A 21,826-nucleotide genomic window follows, 5' to 3' on the forward strand; every position below is an offset into this window, starting at 1 on the left:
AAGGAAAAGGCTGAACCCATGAAATGACACTCATGCCACTGTTCCTTGTTTTTGGCCATGCCCATATCTTCCAGTCAAAGTTGGGAGGTTGAGCTCAGGCTCTAGGGAGCTTCCTGCGAGATTGTGAGAGACAATTACATGTCTGGGATTTGCAGAAACCAGTGCAAATTCTACCACATCCTGCCAGCTGAATAGCTCTGCATGCTGTTCTGGTCAAGGTTTTGTTTACTGCAGTCGTGCATATCTACCCATTCAGTTCATGCATGAGAGGTCAATTACCTGATGCACCAATGCACCATCAGCTCAAATGCAAATACCTTGTTAATTCATGCTTGAGAATCCTGTGGGTCGTAAGTTGCACATTGCTCCTATGAGCATGAACACTTGGTGGTCCTTTTTTCAGTGAAAAATTACAGGAATGGGTGATGGTTGCAGCCACTGCCCCTGGGAGATGTTCCTGCAGTGGCTACGGTGATGTTAGGAAGCTGAAGTTTGTGGGTTGTCACTTTAGACTTCGGAGACCAAGATCTACAAAAGTGGTGAACACCTAATGACACAGTCTCAAAGCTATGACAGATAAACACTTGCTAGTGCTCCTCAAAGTGCCAGCTGATGAGCTGGTGGGATGTCCTCTTGATCAAGGAGTAACCTGCAGACACCGTACTGGGGAAAACACACTAGAAGAGAGGTGAGATTAGCTCCACAGCCTTGTCCACAGGGATAAGGGGATGAAGTTTCTGAATATACTCAATCTGTGCAAACATTAACCCAAATAGTCTTGTCCCCAGAGGAAAGGGGTTTTTAAGAGATAGTATGTTGCTCAGATCGAGCTGAGGAGTCATCTGGTTCCCAGAGAAGCGTGGGTGGAATTTTACTACATGTATGCACACACTGGTGCACTATTAACTGCTGTAGTCTGGCCCAAGGGTGGGATCTGTATCCATATGGGTATATAACCAAATGTTAACCACCCTTTAACACAGTGCTCAGGATGGAGGAGACATTTACTAAGTGTACTGCTACAGTATTAATCCCTGGCTGGTCCACGGGGAGGAAAAATTGAGTTTTTAACTTAGGTACATTAAGACTGTGATGATGTACAAAGAGTTCATACTGGATTAACCTTCTAAGAGTTGCCCAATACATGCCTTCCTGAGGAGTGATGTATAGGCCATAAATTGCTGGGCTTGCTGTGTTCTTGTGTGAGTGCCAGATTAGATCATGCATGAGCACTGAATAAATTAATGCACAAGTGTCCAATTAATTCATGCATGAACGGCCAATAATTTTTGCATAAACATCCAATCAGTTTATGCATGCATGCCCAAATTATTTATGTCCAAACACCCTGTTAGCACATTCATGAGTTCCCAATGTGATGACTTCCACCCAGCTGACTTCCACCAGCACCCACATGGGTGCTGTGCTGGGCAAACACGGTAGGGTTCAGGTGACATGGGGGGCCAGTGTGACCTGGGTGGAAGAAGCCATGACCTGCATCATTCCAGAAATGTTCCACCTGGCCCTAAAAATAGTGTGAGCCACCAAACTTTCAGCAAGTCAGAGGAGTGCATGACACCTCTCCTCAAGTGTATTTATGAAACAGCAACGGCCACTGGGAGAGGAAACACACCTGGACACACCTGAGGAGATGTGCAGTTAGAGGCACCCTTGAAAGGAGGTGGTCCATGCTGAAGATGTGCACTCCCAAAGGGAGTGTAATCCCTGTGTGACTCATGCCAGAGCAGGGACAGCTGTAAAGGGACTGTGTCCTGTGGACAGCATTCCAGTGTTGACAGCACACCAGTTTTAGTTATTGCCAAGCTGTGGTTACTGCAAGTCAAGGACTTTCCTTTTCTTCACACCACCCCACCAGGAAGTAGGCTGAGGGGCACAAGAAGTTAGGATGGGACACAGTCAGGACAGCTGACCCAAACTGGCCAAAGGGACACTCCACACCATATAGCAACATGCTCAGTATATAAACCAGGGGGGGAAGTTGGCTGGGACCACTGCTTAGGAACTGCCTGAGCATTGGTTGGCAAGTAGTGAAAAACTGTGTATAACTTTTTTGTATATTATTATTGCTGTTGTCATTATCCTTTCTTCTTCTGTCCTACTAAACTGTCTTTATCTCAACCCATGAATTTTGCTGTTCTTTTCCCAATTCTCTGTCCCTTCCCACTGGGGGGTGGAGTAAGTGAGTGCCTGTGTGGTGTTTAGTTGCCTGCCGGGATAAGCCATGACAACGGATTACACGCGCTGTCACAAAAGATGGCACACTTGGCAGAGAGCTGCATAAGCAAGTCAGCAGGAACTGATGAGGGTTTTGCTGTTCCGACATCTCTCCTGGAGTTATGACCCAAAAGTAACCCCTTCTCAGAAAGAAAGGTGATGACAGAGCAATTGTGGCTCCCAGTGGCTGGGAAAGGTGTGCTCAGATGCTCTCAGCAGTAACTCTGACTCTTGTCAGCCACTGAATAGAAAGGGAGAATTATTTGCTTCAGACTTTCTGCAAAGGGCCTGGTGTGTGGTGCCCCTCCTGGCCAGCTGAAGGCTGCTGCATGGAGGGATGCGTGGTGGGTGGGAATCCTGGCAGACTGCATGGGATGAAGCACATGCGATGGTGCTCTGTCAGCCCAACAAAATGTGGGTCAGAATAAAGGGGTCAGGTTGTCCTGGCATGAGTGGGGCTTATAAGAAATAGAGGAACTGGGGGCAGGTCATCCAGGCTATCATTTGGGATACACAAGATTGATAAGCAGCAGCCAGCAGTTGGTGCTATTCTGTCTCTGTGGCCAAAATTTCACCCCGCAGTTAATTTAAAGTGCTCAAACCCAGCTTAGTAGCAGCTGTGAATTGCTGAGTGGCCACAACAGAACTGCAGCGTTCACACAAAACCCGTGAAATTTCAAAAGGGTTAACAAAAACAAATTGGCTCAAACACTGCATGCATACTGAACAATACTGCATGCATACTCAGTCCCTGCTTGCCTTCTTTCTCTTCTCCCAAAAAAGAAATATAAAAATTGCCTTTCAGAAATCCCCAGCTCTGATCCATACTCGTCATGGATGGAGGTGAAAATGTAAAAATAAGCCAATATATAAATTACATAAGATTAATGAAAGTGAGTACACAGATTAAATGGGATCAGCTTGACATATTCATTATAAAAACAATTACTCTCATGACTTTATTCCCTGCCACAGCCATCTCACCTTATCTGTCAGTTTTAATATAACCGCTGCACGCTCAGGTTCTCCAGCCAACACACGTAATTTTGAGAAGATGAAGTTAAATGACAAGCAGTCTGATTCTGCAGGGGACTGAGCACACAGAGTTCCTCACTGCTCAAATAATACACTGTGAGTGTTCAGGCTCTTTTAAAGACAAAACAACTTATTTGGGTGACCAATACAGACTTACAGCTGAGCTTTTTAAATGCATATAAAGGAGGCCCACTGACTTGACCTGTTTGGATCAAGTTTGGGGTATCTAGCATTTAAAATGCCGACTAAGAACTCTTTTGCCATCAGCTAAACTAGGAAGTGATTAAACTTCCTGTAACTTTTACTATAAGAGCAGCTGAAAGAATACCTTGTGCTGTTTCAAATCCCCCTTCAATGCCCAGCACATTTACAATGTTCGATTTAGCAGCTGCTATTTTTAAACCACAGTGACACTCATGCTGGGACAGGCCAAGGAAGACTGAGCCCAAGGTTGGTACAGGTAGCCAGCTCAGTGTCATGGCCATAGAGTGAAGATGAGCATCAGCACCTTCCTAGTTAAGAGCCAAGGCTCACAGATTTAGTGTTTGGAGTTGTTGTATCTAGCAGTAGACTGGGAAACTCCTTCTATGCTACCTGTTAGTGGCACAGAAATGCAGTATCTCAACAGGGACTAAAAACTTCAGACTGTGCTCCTGCTCCCTTGCTGCTGAGAAAGTTTCAGAACCTGGTCCCCATGGAATTCTCAAATCGAGGATGCAAATCAAAATACAGGTATGGATCAAGCCAAATTTGTATAGCATTGCCAATAAACAGTTCAAAAGGTCTGTCTAGACTGAGCCAAATATAGCACCTTTCTGTACATCCTTTCCTCCTACAAGACAGGATACTTGCACTTTATGTCATTTTTAAGAGGGACCAGTGTCAATTAGTTCTCCTGCTAGCAATAAATTTTGTTGCCAGATCACACACACCTAACTAGGTAGAACAGAATTTAAGAGCTGCCTTAGTCCTTTGTCCTCCTGGTACAGCTAGCTTTCTCAAACTCCTCCTACAACTTGCACAGCTCTCTGGAGGCCAGGCCCTAATGACTGTGCTGCACTGAGATCCACACAGCACACTTGGGCTGCTCAGTGATCTCTCAGGGAGCTGCCATTAACTACATGCCTGAGTAGCATCAGGCCTTTCCCACACTCCAGCTGACTCAAGCACAGGGTAGCACAGGACAGGAAATGATCATTCAGGTAAAAGGTTGCCAGCACCACCATGCAATTGGCAGCTGCCATTTTTATATTATGACACACTTATTAGTGCTGTCCACTCAAACCATTTGTTCAGAGGCTTTGATGACAAGAAGACTTGCTAGGGGGCAAAAAAAGAAAAAAGAGCACCCAGATTGTGCACTGCTTTTGGGGAGTGGCATGTGAACCCAAAGTGAATCACAGCTGAGAGATATACAACCACATCTGTCTGGTGCATCATTTCAGCTTGTCTCAGATGCAGATGGCATCTTGTGCAGCTCTTCTGCAACTAAACAGTTGTGTTTGAAAGCAAAAACACTGAACAAGTTGCCCAGAGACCTGGTGGATGCCCCATGCCTGGAAACACTCTAGGCCAAGCTGGACAGGGCTCCGAGCAAACTCATCTATTTGAAGATGCTCTTGCTCATTATAGGGACACTGGACTAGATGAACCTTAAAGGTCCCTTCCAACCCAAATGATTCTGTGATGCCACAATCTGCCAAAGGAGATGGTTGTAAATGCTCTGATGGAGGCCAAGTTTTACCACTGTACACTTTGCACAAGTGCTATGTGAACGAGTGCGCAATTTTATGGTGAAGACAAAAACCACCACAGCAGTCAATGCTGGGGTGGAGAACAGGAGGTAGGATCCATGATCCTTCTATCTAGCATGACATCTGGGATTGCTATCTATCAGCTTGTCTCTGTGTCAAAGCATGAATTCCATTTTGTTTTGCGGATCCCATTCTGCTTTACATTCTGTGCTGTCACCATCACAGAGCTGCAACTCTTACCCATGGCAGCAGCTGGACATGTGAAAAACCTGTATGCTGGAGTGGTTTTAGCAGATGAGGCCAGAAAACCTATCAATCCCGAGTGTCTGGCTTGAACTGCAGGTGTACTGAGACTCTTGCAATCAGCAGTTTACCAGATGGGACCAGAGCCTGAATTTATGCCAGCAGAAAAGAATCAAAAGGGACCCCTCAATAAACCAGTGTTTACTGTAAGACAGGATTCATTCTCTAATGAAGTATTTAAGAACCATGCTGTCCAAGAAGAGTGACTAAGACTGCCACTCATAAGAGAAAAGACACAGGTTTTCTGATGTCATCTGCTTTTCCAAAAAGTCAAAATTCTCAGCACTTTCCAGAGTAAAACAGCAATGGTCAACAGATTTCTTTGCAGATTCCTTTCCTCTCCCCTGAGGATTTAGCTCAAAAACTAAGCTTCTGCATTCTGCATTTGAGACTACTCTGGTGCTTTGCTACCAAAAGAGCGGGGGGGAAAACTGTACAGCAGGTTTCTACTGCCTATGAAGACTGCCCAACAAATGGAGAAGGGAGTCCCAGAGCTGCTGGTGGTGACAGAATGCTTTGGAGGTCCTGGGCCCTCATCTCCATACTGGAGAAACCCCAGCTGAGCTTCACCAGTTCATCAGCACCTACTTTCCCTTCTGCAAGCAAAGGGAGCATGTGGGTTAGCTGGGAATCCCTGCACCGAGAAGGCACCAGTGTGGACAAGCAGAGGGACAGAAACTGCAGCCTGGTATGCCATGCTCCAGCATTTAGTTCATACACATCCTGAAAGAGCAGTAAGTCAGAGAATGCCTAATGACTTCCCAGACCACACAACTGGTGCAGCACACCACACTAACTGCAAACATGTGAACATCACTGCTCTCAGCTAGCCAACCCCAGCTCTTTCTCCCTATCCCCCTCTGAATGTCATCCCTCCCTCAGATCTGCTGTCAAAAGTACAGGCAACAGCTGCTTCAATGGGAGTAGCAGCATAGGCCTGTTTCCTTCTGCACAATTCTGCTCCAAAAGTTCCTGGATGGATGGTTCACACTGCAATTGCTCCTGTGTGGAATTCGTACCTGTATTCAGCAACTCCTCCTGCATGCTTCTTCATGGCTGTATCAGAGCTCATTCCGTAGAATAGTTTCACCTTCTTGCCATTCCTTTCTATAATGTCTCCAGCACTCTGGTCATGGCCTGCAAACATTCCTCCAATCATGACGAAGTCAGCACCAGCTCCTGTGATCAGCAAAGGGACACATAAGAAAACAGGGAAAGGAGAAGAAGGTGAAAGCCGAAGCAAGAACACAGTGATCTCCAGAAACAATAGCCAGCATTTAATAGTTTGGCACGAAGTCCCCTCCTGTAATAGTCACAGCAAACTCGGAAGAAAAGCTTTACTGTAGAACTGACACCGGCTGAATTGTATTTCTCTGGTACTTTACATGGAAAGAAATCTTTTCTGTCACAATGAAAAAGATACAGATTATTCTACTCTGCCCCACAGTCTTTTATTTTCAAATTAAGTTTCAACCCTTTACTTCAGAATAGTATCTGAGCATGATTCCTTATTAACTGTGACTGCAGCAATCTGAAGTCCTAAACACAAGGCTGGGACCTGTTGAGCTCCCTGCTGTACAGAGAAGTGGATGGTTCCTACTTCAAGAGCTTTCCAGGCAAGTGATGAGTAGGACTGTACTGTGAAGAAAAGCAGACTCATGGATGTAATGTAATCCTCCCAACAATGACATAAAATTATTGATTCAAATTTTTTACTGAAATTATGGATTTTTCAAGTCCATCAGCTGTATGTGTTCAGTGTTGTTCTGGATGATTCCTAGTCAAAGAGATCTGGATGGGTTTGCATATGGTTCCTGTTTAAAAATTCTGGGCCAAGGACCATCACTCCTGAGTTCTATGATTCTCAGCACACACCACAAAGGAAATCTAACCCACAGCTACAACTCCTAAATATGTTCCAGATACTGAACAGCAACACTGAATACTCAGTCATGACTGTTCAGTTTGTCTATGTCCTCTGGCTTTTTAAGTCATGAAATCAGCTCTGCTGAGAGTAGGATCAGGAAGAAGGTTTTTTGGAATCATTCTTCATTTTCTACTGTGATCTCCAGTATTTCCAGCTGGGCTGGAACTATTCCACCAGCAGCTCCTCCTGTGATATTTTGGCATATCTAGTCTTGCTTGGAAAAGTTTGGCTTTTAGTCTTCTATGAGCTTGTGGTGACCCAACCCTGAAGCAAAGCATTTTCCTACTCATATGTTCTGCTTCTTCAATGTGTATGTGCCAGATCAGGCCTCCCCTCTGCTCAGCTTCTTCCCAGAACTGGCAGGAGAACTGAGCTTCACAGAAAGCAGATGAGCTTGAACTACACCCATTCTCCTAAGAACAAATCCGAACTCTGGGGAGATCCCAGACTAGGTAAGTCTGGCTCTGATCTCTGTCACTACCCAAACAGTAGCACCAGACCTTGAAATCTGAAAGGTAAGTGAAATCCCTATCAAATCTGCTCAGCTTCTACCAAACCTGAAGTTGGGAATATTTTGATATTAGAACACATGACAAGGGTGAAGTGTGCCAGTTCCTCCTTCCACCCTTTTGCCAAAGAGCAGAGTTGGCAGCAGTGCCTGGGGGCAGAGCACCCAGCTGCTCTGTTGACCTCACCTCCCTTTGCCTGGTGGCTGCTTGAAAAGAACACTGTGTCCATGGAAAAGGGATACTAAAAATGAAGTTTGTGCAAAGCACATCACAGGCAATATTTATAGCCAGGCACCCATTCAGGTGTCCCATCATGTCAGCTACCTGGCAGATTTCTCCTGAGCTTTCTTGTTTCAGATGGCTGAGTTTTAAAGTCTTGGTTTGACTCATGACTGCTACTACTATTAACCTGCCAAAAACAAAGGGAATACTAATATTTTAATTACTTGTGGCAAATTCCTGTTGCTACGTAGCACAACCTTGCTCCAACTTCACAAAAAATAAGCACTCTGGGAAACCTAGTTTAAGTCTTCTTCATGGCTGGAAGAAAACATGAGGAAGGAGGGACAGATTTGAGGTCAAGGCTGCAAAGAGGGTGTTTAAACAAGTCAAAAGCCTGCCAAAAGACATTCTGGACTCTGCCATATCAATAATATCTCCTGACTCTCAGTTCTAGTGCCATTTTTGGTTGTGGATCTTACAGCCTTCACATTAATAATGCAAAAAGCACACAAAAACTACACTTCAGAGCCAGAATTTTGGTTCCTGTGCACTTCCGTATCTATTAATTATTTTCCTTTTGGCTGCTTATTTTTGGGAGGGAAGCAAGTATGTTTGAATTACAGGATTGAAACTCATCCAACTTGAGTAACTTTTGCAAACTACAACGTAATTCATCAAGCTATTCCAGAAGAGAGGAGCTATGTTACAGCAGATGCAGCATGTCTAAACATTGAAATGACACATGCTTGCTGCCCTGCTGCTCCAGAAATGACAAGCCCATATTAAATATACTTCTCCAATGCTCTCCAGAACCTTCCACTATGCTTCAGTGTTGCAAACATATCTGAAAGTTTAAAGTTTGTTCCATTATGTTTCCATCAGTTAATATCTGACCAGGAGATTGTAGTTTTTAGCATGGTCTTTAACTTTTGCATGTTTTTCTTGTATAACCACCAGAAGCACTTGTGATGTTTGCAACATCTATCTGCAGTCTTTTGTTTTCAAGTACAGATTGACAGCATGGCATTATTTAAGGTTGTAGGGGACTGGGAACACCTGGCAACAACCCCCTAGATAACCCAGGACATGCCGGGGTATCTTGCACACAAGGATCCCAGTAGCTCAGCCAGAGCTGGCCAGACTCATCCTGGTTTTACACAATGCCACTTTCGTGCACTGACTTTCCCCTTGAGGCCTATGCTGTATCTGGGCTGATTTTGCTCATTCACATTTCACAGTGCCTCCTCTTTCAAGCCATTGCAGAATAGCAGTGCTGACGCCAGCCTAAGCTTGCAGCACTCACACAGTTCTGCTGGATCTGGAGAGAGTCCCTCAGATGTCTTTTGTATGCCTGATTATACAAGTCACTGATAACCAGATCTGGCTCTGCACAAATTCAGCTGGAGTTGGCCTGGATTTGTGAGCCGGGCAGCCCTCCAGGCAGATGCAGCCTACGTTTGCTTGGACCAGAGCTTACCCTGGAATTAACATTCACCTGTGCTCCAGCTGAGCCAGGAAGCCTTTGCAGCAGTAGGTACACACACAGCTGTTGAAAACAGGAGAAAAAAACAGTGTGATCTAGTATAATTTGGAATTAGTGTATGTCCCCAGTTGACTTTTCCATATGATTTTTCCTTCCTTTTCCTTCCCTGCTCCTGCATCTCTTCTCACCACTGCTGTAAGGAACAGCAGTAATGTGTTAAAGATGCTGGCATAGGATTCAAAAGGCACATTCTTTCTTGGCTGTATCAGAAAAATATATGTGACCTCAGGCAACTGAACTTAGTATTTCTGTGCTTTGACTTCTCATCATTAAAAAAGGAGACAGTAGTGCCTTCCTGGAGCATTCTGAAAAATGTGTGCATGCTATCAGCCTTTCCAAGGGTTCAGTTGTATGAACCATCTGATAGCCCAGAATAAATTTCTTTTGTGCTTTCTCTCATTCTTGCATCAAAACAGCTCTTTTCTTTCCTATCAACCTACATATTTTTCATTATCATCTCTAATACCCAGATGGCAGTGACATCTTCAGTTTACTGAATGCATACCGGGTTCCCATCCAGCAGCTCCAGAACTCTAGCAGTCTCTCCCAAAGTATGGTTCTCCCAGCATTTCTGTTACTCATCTTCAGTACTCCCCTGTCCCTTGCATTTTTAAATAGGCTTCTACCTTGTTTTCCCTCTGCCAAAATACCCAGTCTGCCTCTGAGTTCTGACACCAAATCACAGGTGCACCTTAAAGCTTCTCAATGTATATTTCTTGGTTCTTCACAATTCTCTCAATCCAATCTACTCCTTCTGTTTCCATGAACTTGGCTCATCCAGTCACACCTTTAGCCATTTGCCAGTGCTTGTCTTCACATTTGGGACTCCCTCACACTTCCCATAATTCAAATAGATGCTCTGTCACTGCTTTATAGGCAATCATCCCATCCCATGAAGATTTTACAGTGATCCACCAGAAAGAGACAGCACAATTACTTTAACCAAAGTCCTCTTCTTGTCTCTTGTCCATGCTTTGTCCAGGCCTCCATTCCTAGATGAAATTGTAGATCTGGGTGTTTTATCACCTGGTCTCTGCTATCCAATATATTCACGTAACTCAAGCACAGAGGTCTGTGCCAGACAATTCAGTAGCAAGGCTTTGACTTGTAAATGTTGGACATGGTGGCTACATTCTATGAGGCTCAGATAGCCAATCACTTCAGTAGCATTCAATAAACACTGATAGTAATAAAATTATCTCAAAACTTATTTTGCCACATACCTTTGACAAAGGCATATCTGGGTCCAGCTTGTCAGATGTTCACAGTGTGTCTACCTCAAGTGCACATAACCAGATACAGTAAATTTATTGCCTCAGGGTCATCTCCATCATTTCCAGCTCTATAGCTGTGACACATAGTCACACTGATCTGTCTGGGCTACTATCAAAAGTACAACTACTGCCTGTAAAATGTCAGCTTTCTGATGCTCCTCTGTCCAAGGGATAATCCCATGGCAGCCTCCAGACATGTACCACTGTGAATCCCAGCACCTCTTGATGAACAGCAAAGCCAGAAGGTGTCTCTTCACAGGTTTCAAGCAGGTCAGGTTCAGTTAGCCCAAATAGACTACAGGGATCTTTCAGACTTGTAATAAACACTACAAAGAAAAGCATTTGAAACACTGTGAAGTTGCTTCCTGTTGTTCTAACTTCTGGAAATGCTCTTGTTGAAGAAAGACCTTTTCCACAAGCCAGGTTTTTGTGCAGACAGCCGGGGATACAGTGAAGTCAGAGTTTCAGTTCACAAGCTCCCAAGGACCACACCACCAGTAAAAGCTTGCTGAACTGTGGACCCAAAAAGGCAAAATAAAGACCTCCCTGAAGTCACCATGTCAAAGTGAGGGCTCAGGAGAGGCTGAGCATTTTTTAACACAATCTTGTCTGAGAGGGTGGATGCTGCTGTTCAGCCATGTTGGAATCACCCAGCTGGAAGTATCTGTATCACATCACCACTGGGTAACACAAAGGTTATATGAAATCCTAAGACCAAGCACATTCCTTGCTGGTAGCAATCACTCCACAGCTGTCCTTAGAATTCTCTAATTAAGTCTTCCTTTTCATCTGACCTGTCTCAACACTGGATCTGTCTGCAAACTTAGAAGACAGATTTTGGTTTCAACATTTCCAGGAGTTGAGTTCCAGGCCTAGAGTTTCTTGGCAAGTCTATAATCTGAATTTAGGCCTGCCTCTACTTTCCATATTTGCAAAGCTTCCTGCAAAGCAGACACTCTATCATAATACACTGTGTCTTGATTTCATACCACCCTGAAATCCCAGTGAGATACTGTGCTGTCCCACTGTATTCCAGGCATTACCCTACTTGACACCTCCAAAGAGTCTGGCATTTTGGGAGGTGGGGAAATACCTTTAAATCTCTTGTGATCTCAGGATGCATTTAGCGTCTGCATCCCATATGCTGCTGTAACAAGGTTATGGCTAAGTGACAATCATGAGTTTGACTCCCTCATATCAACATAACTCTCATGCCCAACAGACCATACTCACAGATTAAATCCTCTATTCTATCACTAAGAGCTGGTGCAATTCACTGAATTTACATGAAAGCAAAATCTGTTAATTATTAACTTAGATGTTTCAGACATCTGCCTAGCTCTAGGAGATACAGAATAAATAAAATCTCATATCTTCAAGTGGACAGTTGATCCCAAGAACATCTCCAGGGATCTGGCCTGCCTTTTTGTTTTGTTCTTCTGTCCAACATGCATTCCACCAGCTCTTCTTCCATTCAAGGCTCAAGTCAGCCAGATCTGGCAATGTTACAGGCATTTCTGAACCCTACTCAGAAGAAACCCTTATCAGTTTTCTTCGTATTACTCTCCCAGCAGGTATATGTCATACACACCTATCAGATAATTTCTAAATATAACCTTGACCTCTCTATGTTTTGCACTGCAGAATTTGGACTGTCTGTTCAAAGAGAAAATTCATGCCTGGTGCATTAATTTCACTGGAGTCAGCTGCAGGGACTAAACCTCCTGCTAATTGATTGCACATTCAGGGTCACACCGATTCCTGCATCCCTGCTGCCAGAGGCGCTGGAGATACGTGGGGGCGTCACACCGCACTGTTCTTACCAAACGCTTTGGCGACATCTCCTGGGCAGCTGCATCCTCCGTCCTGCACAAAGAAAAGATGACAGTGAGTGGCAGCAAGGTCACTCAGGGACCTGCAGCACTGTGGCCTCTGCTCAAGAACAGCCTGTCAAGAGAGCTGACCGTGCACCTGGGATGTATCATCTTGGCTATATTTTCACAGAATCCAAATAATCCTTTCCACTGCTTACCTCCTTGAGGCTCACCTACTCTACTGTACAGTCTACTGGCAATACCACTGGTAACAGCAGCAATGCAAATTCCTGACTGCAAGCTTCGAAATCCCAAAAACCAGAAAACAAAACCTACACTGATGATCTGAATCATCCCCTGCTATTTTAATGTAAGGCTGTGTGATGCAGAGGTACCACAAGCCTCTACCTTAAACCACCAAATACATTTAAAAACAATTTCTCAGCAGTTTACAATATATTAAAAGGTCACAGTGGGAGGAAAGAGGGAATATGCCATCAGTTATGTTGGATTTTTATCTGATAATCTCTAACAAACCCAGTTAATACAATTTTTGGTAAGTGAAAATGAGCCTCTCATCCTACTCCTTACTGTTTGCTATGGTCTTGGTAAGGAAGCAACAGCACTCTGGACCTTTAGCATTTTACACCGACACATTTCAGTTTCAGTACAATGCAGTGGCTGATGAAGAGGGTTCAGCTGAGGGGAGGAGGTTGTGTATGTGTGATAAGAGTTGTAAAAAAGGAATGGCACACATCAGAGATCATCACGTGCTATGGTTCTTTAGGATTTGTAAAGGTCTGAGCACCAGATGAAAGATCCTTTAGTCTACACAGTCATTGTACCAGGAGAGCTCCCCATTCCTTTGATGATCTGGATCCATTGCAGACTGCCAACATCTTTCCTGCTTTTGAAGCTACCCCCAGACTGGCTGGCTACCTCATGCTGTTTCACCTCCCTGTTGGCACAAATGCATGGCTGTGCGTGACCTGCGGCCGAGCACAGCCAGACACCCCCTCCATCAGCCACATCAGAGCTGCCTTTGATGGGCAGCTAGCAGCAGGGCTGGGGGTTAGAAACTCTGTGTGCCCAGAAGAGGATTCTGACACAAACTGAGCAGGTGGATCCAAAAGTGAGTGGCTTTTCAAAGGGCACCCCACTGCAAACAGTGCCTGGTAGAATTTTAAAGGCTTTTATTCCATTTGCTGATAACCTCTAGCACATTATGCCTTTTGTTGAGCTTTGACACCCTTGCTGTCAGCTCCAGGAATGAGTGCTGGGCTGACAGCTGAATCTCTCTCTCCTTTTAATGGCTTTGCTTGTGCAATTCTTTCCCTTTAACAAGTCTGTCATAGCTTGGAGGAGGGTGTGAGTGCGTGTGTCAGGGGAGGAAGGGCCACAGTAGAAAGAAGAGTCTAATAATCTTCAAAGAACAGTTTTAGGACTCTTACTATCTGAGAGACATTGGCTTTGAATGCTCTCTGCTAGTTGGGTTAGAGTCAGTTGGTTTTGGGTGGCTCTGTATCTGACTTTTATAACTAACCCAGTAGCGGCAGTGATGAAGGTTTTATGCTTTCAGAGGTACCATGAGGATGGAGGCCTTACTGTGTAGCCATTAATCATTGGCTTCAAAAAATATCACTTTGAATGTTACCAAATTACAAAATGCTGAGCAGCTTAAGAGACTTGCCCAAAAGCTCATGGATTACCATTTAAGATAAAAGGAACTGACAATGATGATTCACAGTCCTTCTTTATCTGTAGATGTCTTCAGTTACTTCAGATAAGCAGGTAAATTCAGTGATTCACAGAAAGGGAAACGAAAAGGGGCCATACTAAACAGTTATGTCAGAAGATGCTATATAATAAAGCTATATGGAGTAAAGCACTTCATTCCAAGTGATAAAAACAGGCACTCTGTTTACAAAGCAAGACTGTTCTGCTACTGCATTGCATTGGAAGCTTACCCTTGAAATTCAGCTTGTCCAAACAGGACCCTGTTTTGAACCCTGGGTCTGGGTTCAAAATGATTTGTAGATGGCTGAACTTCAGTTACAGAGTTTGCTGCAGGCTCAGCCTCTACCTCAGAACCCTGGGGAAATTTATCTGTAAAAATCTGTCTCTGAATTCAGGAGAAGTTGCATAACACTAAAGTAAGACTAGTGGAAAGAGTTATGGTCATGGAACCTGTAGACAGCACGATTCTGAGCCAAGTGGGTGCTAGGAAGAAGGATGGGGGAAAGCAGCTTTCCCAACAGAATTACTTTAATGTGACTGAAGTAATGGTTTTGTCCCCAATATTGTTCTCCATATAGATAAGCCATTTTTACAGCAACAAAATTTATCCCAAGTAAGAAAAAAAATACAGCATAGAAAACCATTATACACTGGTTGAACATTATAAATGCAATTTATAATGAGTTTATAATGCTGATTTATGTTTCAAGCAACCTTTACAATAAACTGCACAACCAGTGCTTTCTATGCTATCAGCAAACAGATAGATATTTATTATGCAGAAGATACATAAAGTATGTGGCATATACAGCAGTAAAAACAATACATATGGTACTTTATTCTGAACTACATATACCAGGTATGTTTCTATGTGGAAAGTGTTCTGTGTGGAAAAAGGGACAGTATGGCAGCAGCTGGGTGAAGAAGCCCTTAGTCATTCTTTTCTCTAAATGCTGGTGACCTATCACCCAGGCAGGGAGAAGGGGAAGCAGGGATCTCTGTCAAATGACAGCCACATGAGAGAGGACATATGCAGGGCTGCTTTCCATTCCCACATTGCTGGCTTACTAGAATACGTGACTGCCTCTGTCCAGCAGAGGAGTTCTCTGACCTGCAAGAAATCTCCAGCAGGCCCCCTCCACTGTAACTCACTGCAGCACTTTCTCAAGGCCAATGGATTCGCAAGAAAGAAAACTGAGACTACTGGCTCCCAAATGAACAGCATGGGACAGAAACCATGCCTGTATCTCATGGAGGGTTTCCTCTCTGCTTTCAGTGAGTCATGAAAGATTCATTTCTGAGCTGAGCTTTTAGTCTTACAGATAATTTAGCATGAGGAAAGTAACTGGTGTAATTTTACCTCCTACTTCTCTGTGTAAATGAATAGACAGACACCAGGTGTTCACTTGGACTATCATGTTTGCCTGAAAATTGTCACCTTCCCTGTCAATGAATCAGTTCCAAAAATCATACATGATAACTTCAGTATTAGGAAAGTTTAAAATCCCAGTTTGCGTTCCACCCTAGAAGAGCTCCTAAAGATCAGGGTTCAGTCATGCTGTGTTCTCTGCAGTGCCCATACTGTGCTCAGCACCACCACTTCCTCATTCTGAGAGTAAGACTGACTTATTTTCTTTCATATAGAAATTGTACCAATATAACAAGAATGAGGAGTTAATTTGATGAAGGTACTGAACAAGACAGAAGTGGATACAAACACCCCAAGGGACTAACCCATATCACACCATTAGCTACAATCTACATGAAGCTAGCTGGTAGGCTTTGAATCTTTTCATGTCCTTCCTGCTACTTTCATATCAACATAACAAAAATTGCTGGACATATTTTCTCTGGGGGAATTGACATTAATAGCTGTGGTAATATTCTGCCTGTAGGGATATTTTTTTGGCTCAAGTAGGGTGTGCCCCTTCTTCAATCTGCAGGAAGACAGCAGTGAGACATTTTGAGGGATGCCACATATACTTGTTGCCACCAGACCCAACTCTATACTTAGAATTGCTGCCATATGGTGTTTTTCTGTCATGAGGATACCTCTCTTCCATGATATTCTTGCCAGAGCTCTGGCAACAACCATGCAATCCAAACTTTTCTTTCCCTAATAAATACAACAATACCCATCTGAATGCTCCAGAATTCAGGCATAATGTCCTTACCCTTGCTTTACTCTTCTTAGATTAGGTGACAGAGTTGAGCTGAAGTGATGTGAAAGACCCCAGCTGCAGCTGAAGGTGTTTCTCTTGGTCCAGATGTTGGTAGCAGACAGGTATCAAATTGCCCTCCTATATTCCCCCACAGGGGGCTGATAGGTGCGGGATCACTGAAGCCTGAGCAAGTCAAGAACTGATCTATTCCCAAAGCATGAAAGGAGATACAGTATAAAACCATCTAATTTTTCAACAGTCTGAATACACACTCCCTGTTTTGTTGTAAAATCAGGATAACAGCATTCTTCTGAGGGCTGCTAGCAGAAAATAATTATTGCAAAACTAGGATAGGTCTCTGAGCACCACTGCCAGGATGGCACCTATACTTATCCAGCCTTTACAGTAATAAGTGAGACTTTCGTGCTCTGTTGCACACCTTCTACTGTCTGTTATAGACAGAAACATTTGTAATACTGCCCAAGTCATAAAAATCACAGACTGCTTCTCCTTTTTTCTGAAAAATTCATACAGAGGAGCCAGAGAGGAGGGAATGCATACTCATTAACAATAAAGAGCAAGAGAGAGCTGACTATAACACATGTTCCTATTCCATTATACTCCAAGAGGTCCAGTCAAACCCTTTGCACATCTCCATCCAGTTTGTTTTCCTCTCACCTCTCTGAATCAATCCAACTAGAACACAGATGGGCTCACATCATTTTACCTAGTACTCCCTGCTATTGCCTGCCTGCCCCTCAGTCACATTCTGAGTAAAGTCATGTTTATACTCCACCCCTTTTTCAGAAGTCTTTAATAGGAATTACTGTTTGCTTCAATAGTGAAAACACTACCAAGCTTCCTATTCTGTTTACATAACAGCTTACTCCACTAAGGAAGAAGTAGATTTCAAAAGGCATAAACAGGAGTGAGGTGCCCACATCTTTTTAATGTTAGAGAGCTGGTTTCTTTACATCTGGATCTCCACTGACTGTTCTAGGAAATAATACAAGAGTCAGCTGGGGATGACAGAAGGACAGGCTTTAACATGCAGGGTACTAGATTGTTTGATTCTCCCATTCCACAACAATTTGCACAGTAGGAATCTGAGAGTGGATGATAGTTACTTACAGAGATGATATGTCCTTTCAAGCCATGTGCTGAGTCTGCACACTCAATAACAGCACTTAGCTGTGGATAGCCCACCCCTGTCTTAATTCGAGTGGTACACACAGAACCTAGACAACAGAATGAGAGGAATAAACATAGTCCATTAGGATGACAGAAATGATACAGAAAAAATGTGTTTTTACCAGCATTATTTTTCTCCCAAGAAATCTATATTGCCAATGCTGGCTTCTCACAGATAAAAGGAGCACATAGGAATTTGAGTTCTGAAATATTCTCATGCCACTTCATGAAAACTGTGGCTGAGGAGACTAATGTCTCCCCTTTCGTCTCCAGGGTTAGTCCAAGTTTAGTTCCCATCAGTAATGTTTCTCAGTGAGAGAATTACTGCATCACAAGAAAGCAAATCTGATTGAGGTGCCTGAAGGGAAGAGACAAAAGGACCAGAATCACAACCTGCAAGACTCAGCAGCAGCATTAATTTCTTCTAATTCTAATTGACTATTTCTTCTAATAAATATTTCTATCTCTTTTCTGTATCTTCTCTATTTTGTCCCCTTAAATTAAGAGTTAAAATGAGGACTTCTTTTCGCCAGTCTAGATCCTATAATTTAGGATACAGACCTAAAAGGTCTGCATGGTAACAAGAATTTCAAAACAGATTCTAAACCAAAATGCAGTGAAATCTGGATCCCTTCACTCAGCTGATATCCAGGTATACTCAAGCTACTAGTAAAGCAGAAGTTACCAAGGAACTGACCAAGTGAAAACACTGAGAATTCTTGCAAAATAGTAAGAAAATCAGTTTTAATATAAGTTCCACAGGGCTTGCACTTCATAGTGTATGTAATGCTATATAATAAATCACTGCCATTTTTCACAAGATGGATCATTATCTGGAAAAGAGCCTCAAGATCTGAGGGAGAAACATTTGTTACTTGTGGGTTTGCATGGTCAATTTGTACTGATCTGTTCAGGAAGATCTCCAGGGAGGACTATACAGCATTTACCTGTATTTCCATGTTTGAGGCAACAAATTATAATTATTTTTATATTAAATCTGAAGTTGCCCATGACAATTACACCATGAAATCGTTGTTGTTGATTCTTCATCTTTTTTGTAGTATTTATTATTTGATATCTTCCTGGGCACAACTGCAATGTTTATTACATCATTTTCTCTGTTCCAGTTATCCATTCATGGACCATAACTATCTGGCACTACAGAGTAAACAATATGCCTGCACTGCACTGGCTGATCACAGCTATACTGACCATGGCATTTGTGTTAGCCACTTTAAAATCTAGCCCACATATGGTGACTCCAGGTGCAATCTAAGAAGAAAATAGCAAGAGAAGGAACATGTGAAGGAAGGCACAAGGAAGGAAAAAAAAAAAAAAAGGAAAGAAAGATTAAGGCAATGTATGCCAGACAACAATATTAGGTATGGGAAGATAGGGAAAACACTGTAAGAAGGTCAAGGTTCTCTTTTATCCACAGAAATGGTAAAATGATAGATAGCATCTAAGTGCATTCATGTAAATTTTAGCTCCCAGGCAATAGTAACAGCTAGAGGCAAAGTCATCCGTATTTTACAATTGACACCATTTCATCTTTGAAGACATTGACAGGGATAACCTCAGCTTAACAGAACACAGATCATAAAGGTATTCAGAAAACTGTCTTTCCTTGATAGAGGTGGACACCTGGACACAGTATCATTTGATCATTAGCTTGGATGATTCATCCTCTTTTCAACAGGCTAGAAAAGTGTTCCCAAACACGTTATCGGTGGCAATGTCAGAAACTCAGGCAGCCCAGCATTTCCAGGAACAACTGGAACAACACTGACTGAAGGTGCAATACACAACACTGTTCAGTATGGAACACTGGCACCCAGTATGTGGATTTCTTAAACACACTGTTGTAGCATCCCATGAACTCTCTGCTCTCAGCACATTCCCAAGTCCCCTGCCTTGGCAACAGCAATGACTACCATAGAGTAGTCCACCTCAGGGTAAAAGACAAGACTCAGATGGACTTCCCCTGGTTTCTCCTCTCCCTATTCCTTCATTGTTGGATACCCCTGGTGGCTGCGCCCTGCCCAGCCCTTAGCTCCACCCTTTTCCTTCTTAAGCTGCCTGCTCCAGGTGGTCACGCTCTTTCTCGGTGGGTTACCTTCAGTTTCATGTGACTGGAATAAAACCTTGCCAAAAGAGCCTTTCTTGCCTCTTCTCGCTGAGCCAGCTGCGGTGAATGTGATGTGTGGATCTGACTGTGTTGTCTGAATGTTTACCCAACTTGCTTTTCTACAGGAGATGTTTGTTGGGAACAGATATTAGGCAGCAGCACCCACCATCTACCTCCTGCATTTTTACACTGTGTGCAAGTTCACTGGTACTTTATTGACCTGAGTGGGTCTTGGCATTCTAAGAGGCAGGGAAACAGCATTATACACTTGGTCCATCTGGACAGCTCCTCTATCCTCTACCAACAGTACCAAAAGCCATCCTTATTTGACTTACCTGGTCCAATACCCACTTTAATAATATCTGCTCCAGAAATAATAAGTTCTTCTACCATCTCTCCGGTCACCACATTGCCTGCCTAGAAAGAAGTAACAGTATCACATATACAGAAGATCCCAAGACTACTGTAGTAAAAAATATAATGTAAAGTTTGATCCAGAGTTTTTAGAAGTTGAACTACGCAGAGTATGGAAGAATATAGTTCACCATACTGTTCCTTGGATGTGCCACTGAGACTAAACCAGTCATATAGGTAGATTCTCCAATCAAATTTATTTAACAAGTAGATCACTAACATTCTATCAAGGGATCTGCTTTGTTATCCATCCTCCTAATCATCACCCAGAAGCTCTCTGCTACATCATCCCTAAGCACAGGGGCTATTCTTTGCTCTTACATACAGTGAATTTATCCACCTCTCCTGCCCTACTATCTCTCCTGAACAGCCTAGAGACCTCTATGCCTTTTGCCCAACTTGCTTCATAGGAAGAAGTTCAGGTCTTGTTTAAAACACTGGAAAATATATTTTTCCTTTAGGATTCAGTATTTTTCCCACTGAAAGTAAGGTACTATTCTTCTAAATTTGTACATTGGTGCCAAAATTGGTATGTACATACAGACTATATGAATCTGAGCATTCACACCATATACATACATTTGGCTGTGCTGATGCCACTGGTTAAAAATAGGGGTTTGGTTCCCCCCGCATGACCTTTGCAGAGATAAAGAGAGCATGCTGTTTAGGGTAACATCTTCTTTGAAAGAAGTTCTGAATTGGTTTGTGCTCTTGAACGTATTTTTTCTTGGACTTCAATAGCTCTTTTCCTCCTTTTGCCTACATTCTTATCTTTGCTGAAAGTGAAGACAGCTCTCACAACCTTTGTCTTGCTTCTTCTAGAAAACTTCTATTGGCTTTCCATATCCCTAATCAATTGCTTAGTCTTGAAGTCATACCAGACAGATCTTTCTTGAACCTGACGAATGAGAATTATTCACACTGACACAGGTGAGTTTTCACCAAGGCTTTGCACAACACTTGCCTTTTCTATGGAAATATCTTGCCTGACACACAAGAATGCATTTGCCTGTGTCACACTGGTGGCTCACAATCACCTTGTGATCTACTCATGCCTCCAGGAACATTTACCTACTCCAGACTGTAGCAGAAACTTGCAGAACTTCCCCCAATACTGTGCTACTTATTCCCAGAGTAATGTTTTTCACATGTGCTTTATTGAGGTGGGGGCCCTCTCCTGTTAGAGCCATGTACCTCAGCTGGGTACATGGCCTGTAGTAACATACCACAAGATACAGATTTTTCTGGTTCTTGGATGCTGTGAATGCAAAGAATACCAGTGTGATGAAATTACTGATACTTTTAATAAAAGAAACTACAAAACAACCTTCTAGCACATACTTGGTAATTGGTTTGCAAAACTGGTGCAGTAAGTGCAGAGAGCTGCCAGTCTATTCTATTCAGTTAAAGAAACATTTTGATGCAAGCTCAGTGTGACAAGACAGGCCCTTGCATGTGTCCAATTGTGCATCTGATGGATCAGCAGTCAGAGCAAGGCTAGAGATTAATTCCCTTGCCAGGAGTGTCCCCTGTCCAGATGATTTTCAGGGAAAAGACAGTCTTCAAAGAGCTAAGATT

At 43.1% G+C, this 21,826-nt stretch overlaps 1 protein-coding gene across 3 annotated transcripts in view; it reads right to left on the bottom strand.

Annotated features, from left to right (window-relative positions):
- Window positions 1-21,826, bottom strand: part of GMPR (guanosine monophosphate reductase) — a 41,244-nt gene that overhangs the window by 6,207 nt on the left and 13,211 nt on the right. For all 3 annotated transcript variants that reach the window (XM_021553200.4, XM_085573556.1, XM_085573555.1), the window contains 4 exons: window positions 20,170-20,251; window positions 17,647-17,753; window positions 12,626-12,668; window positions 6,347-6,506 (listed from right to left, as the gene is read on the bottom strand). In XM_021553200.4, coding sequence (XP_021408875.1) covers window positions 6,347-6,506; window positions 12,626-12,668; window positions 17,647-17,753; window positions 20,170-20,251 — 392 coding nt within the window. The remainder of the gene's footprint in view (window positions 1-6,346; window positions 6,507-12,625; window positions 12,669-17,646; window positions 17,754-20,169; window positions 20,252-21,826) is intronic.

Source organism: Lonchura striata, chromosome 2 (genome assembly GCF_050655825.1).
Source record: "Lonchura striata isolate lonStrDom1 chromosome 2, ASM5065582v1, whole genome shotgun sequence".
In the NCBI taxonomy this organism is placed as follows: Eukaryota; Metazoa; Chordata; class Aves; order Passeriformes; family Estrildidae; genus Lonchura; species Lonchura striata.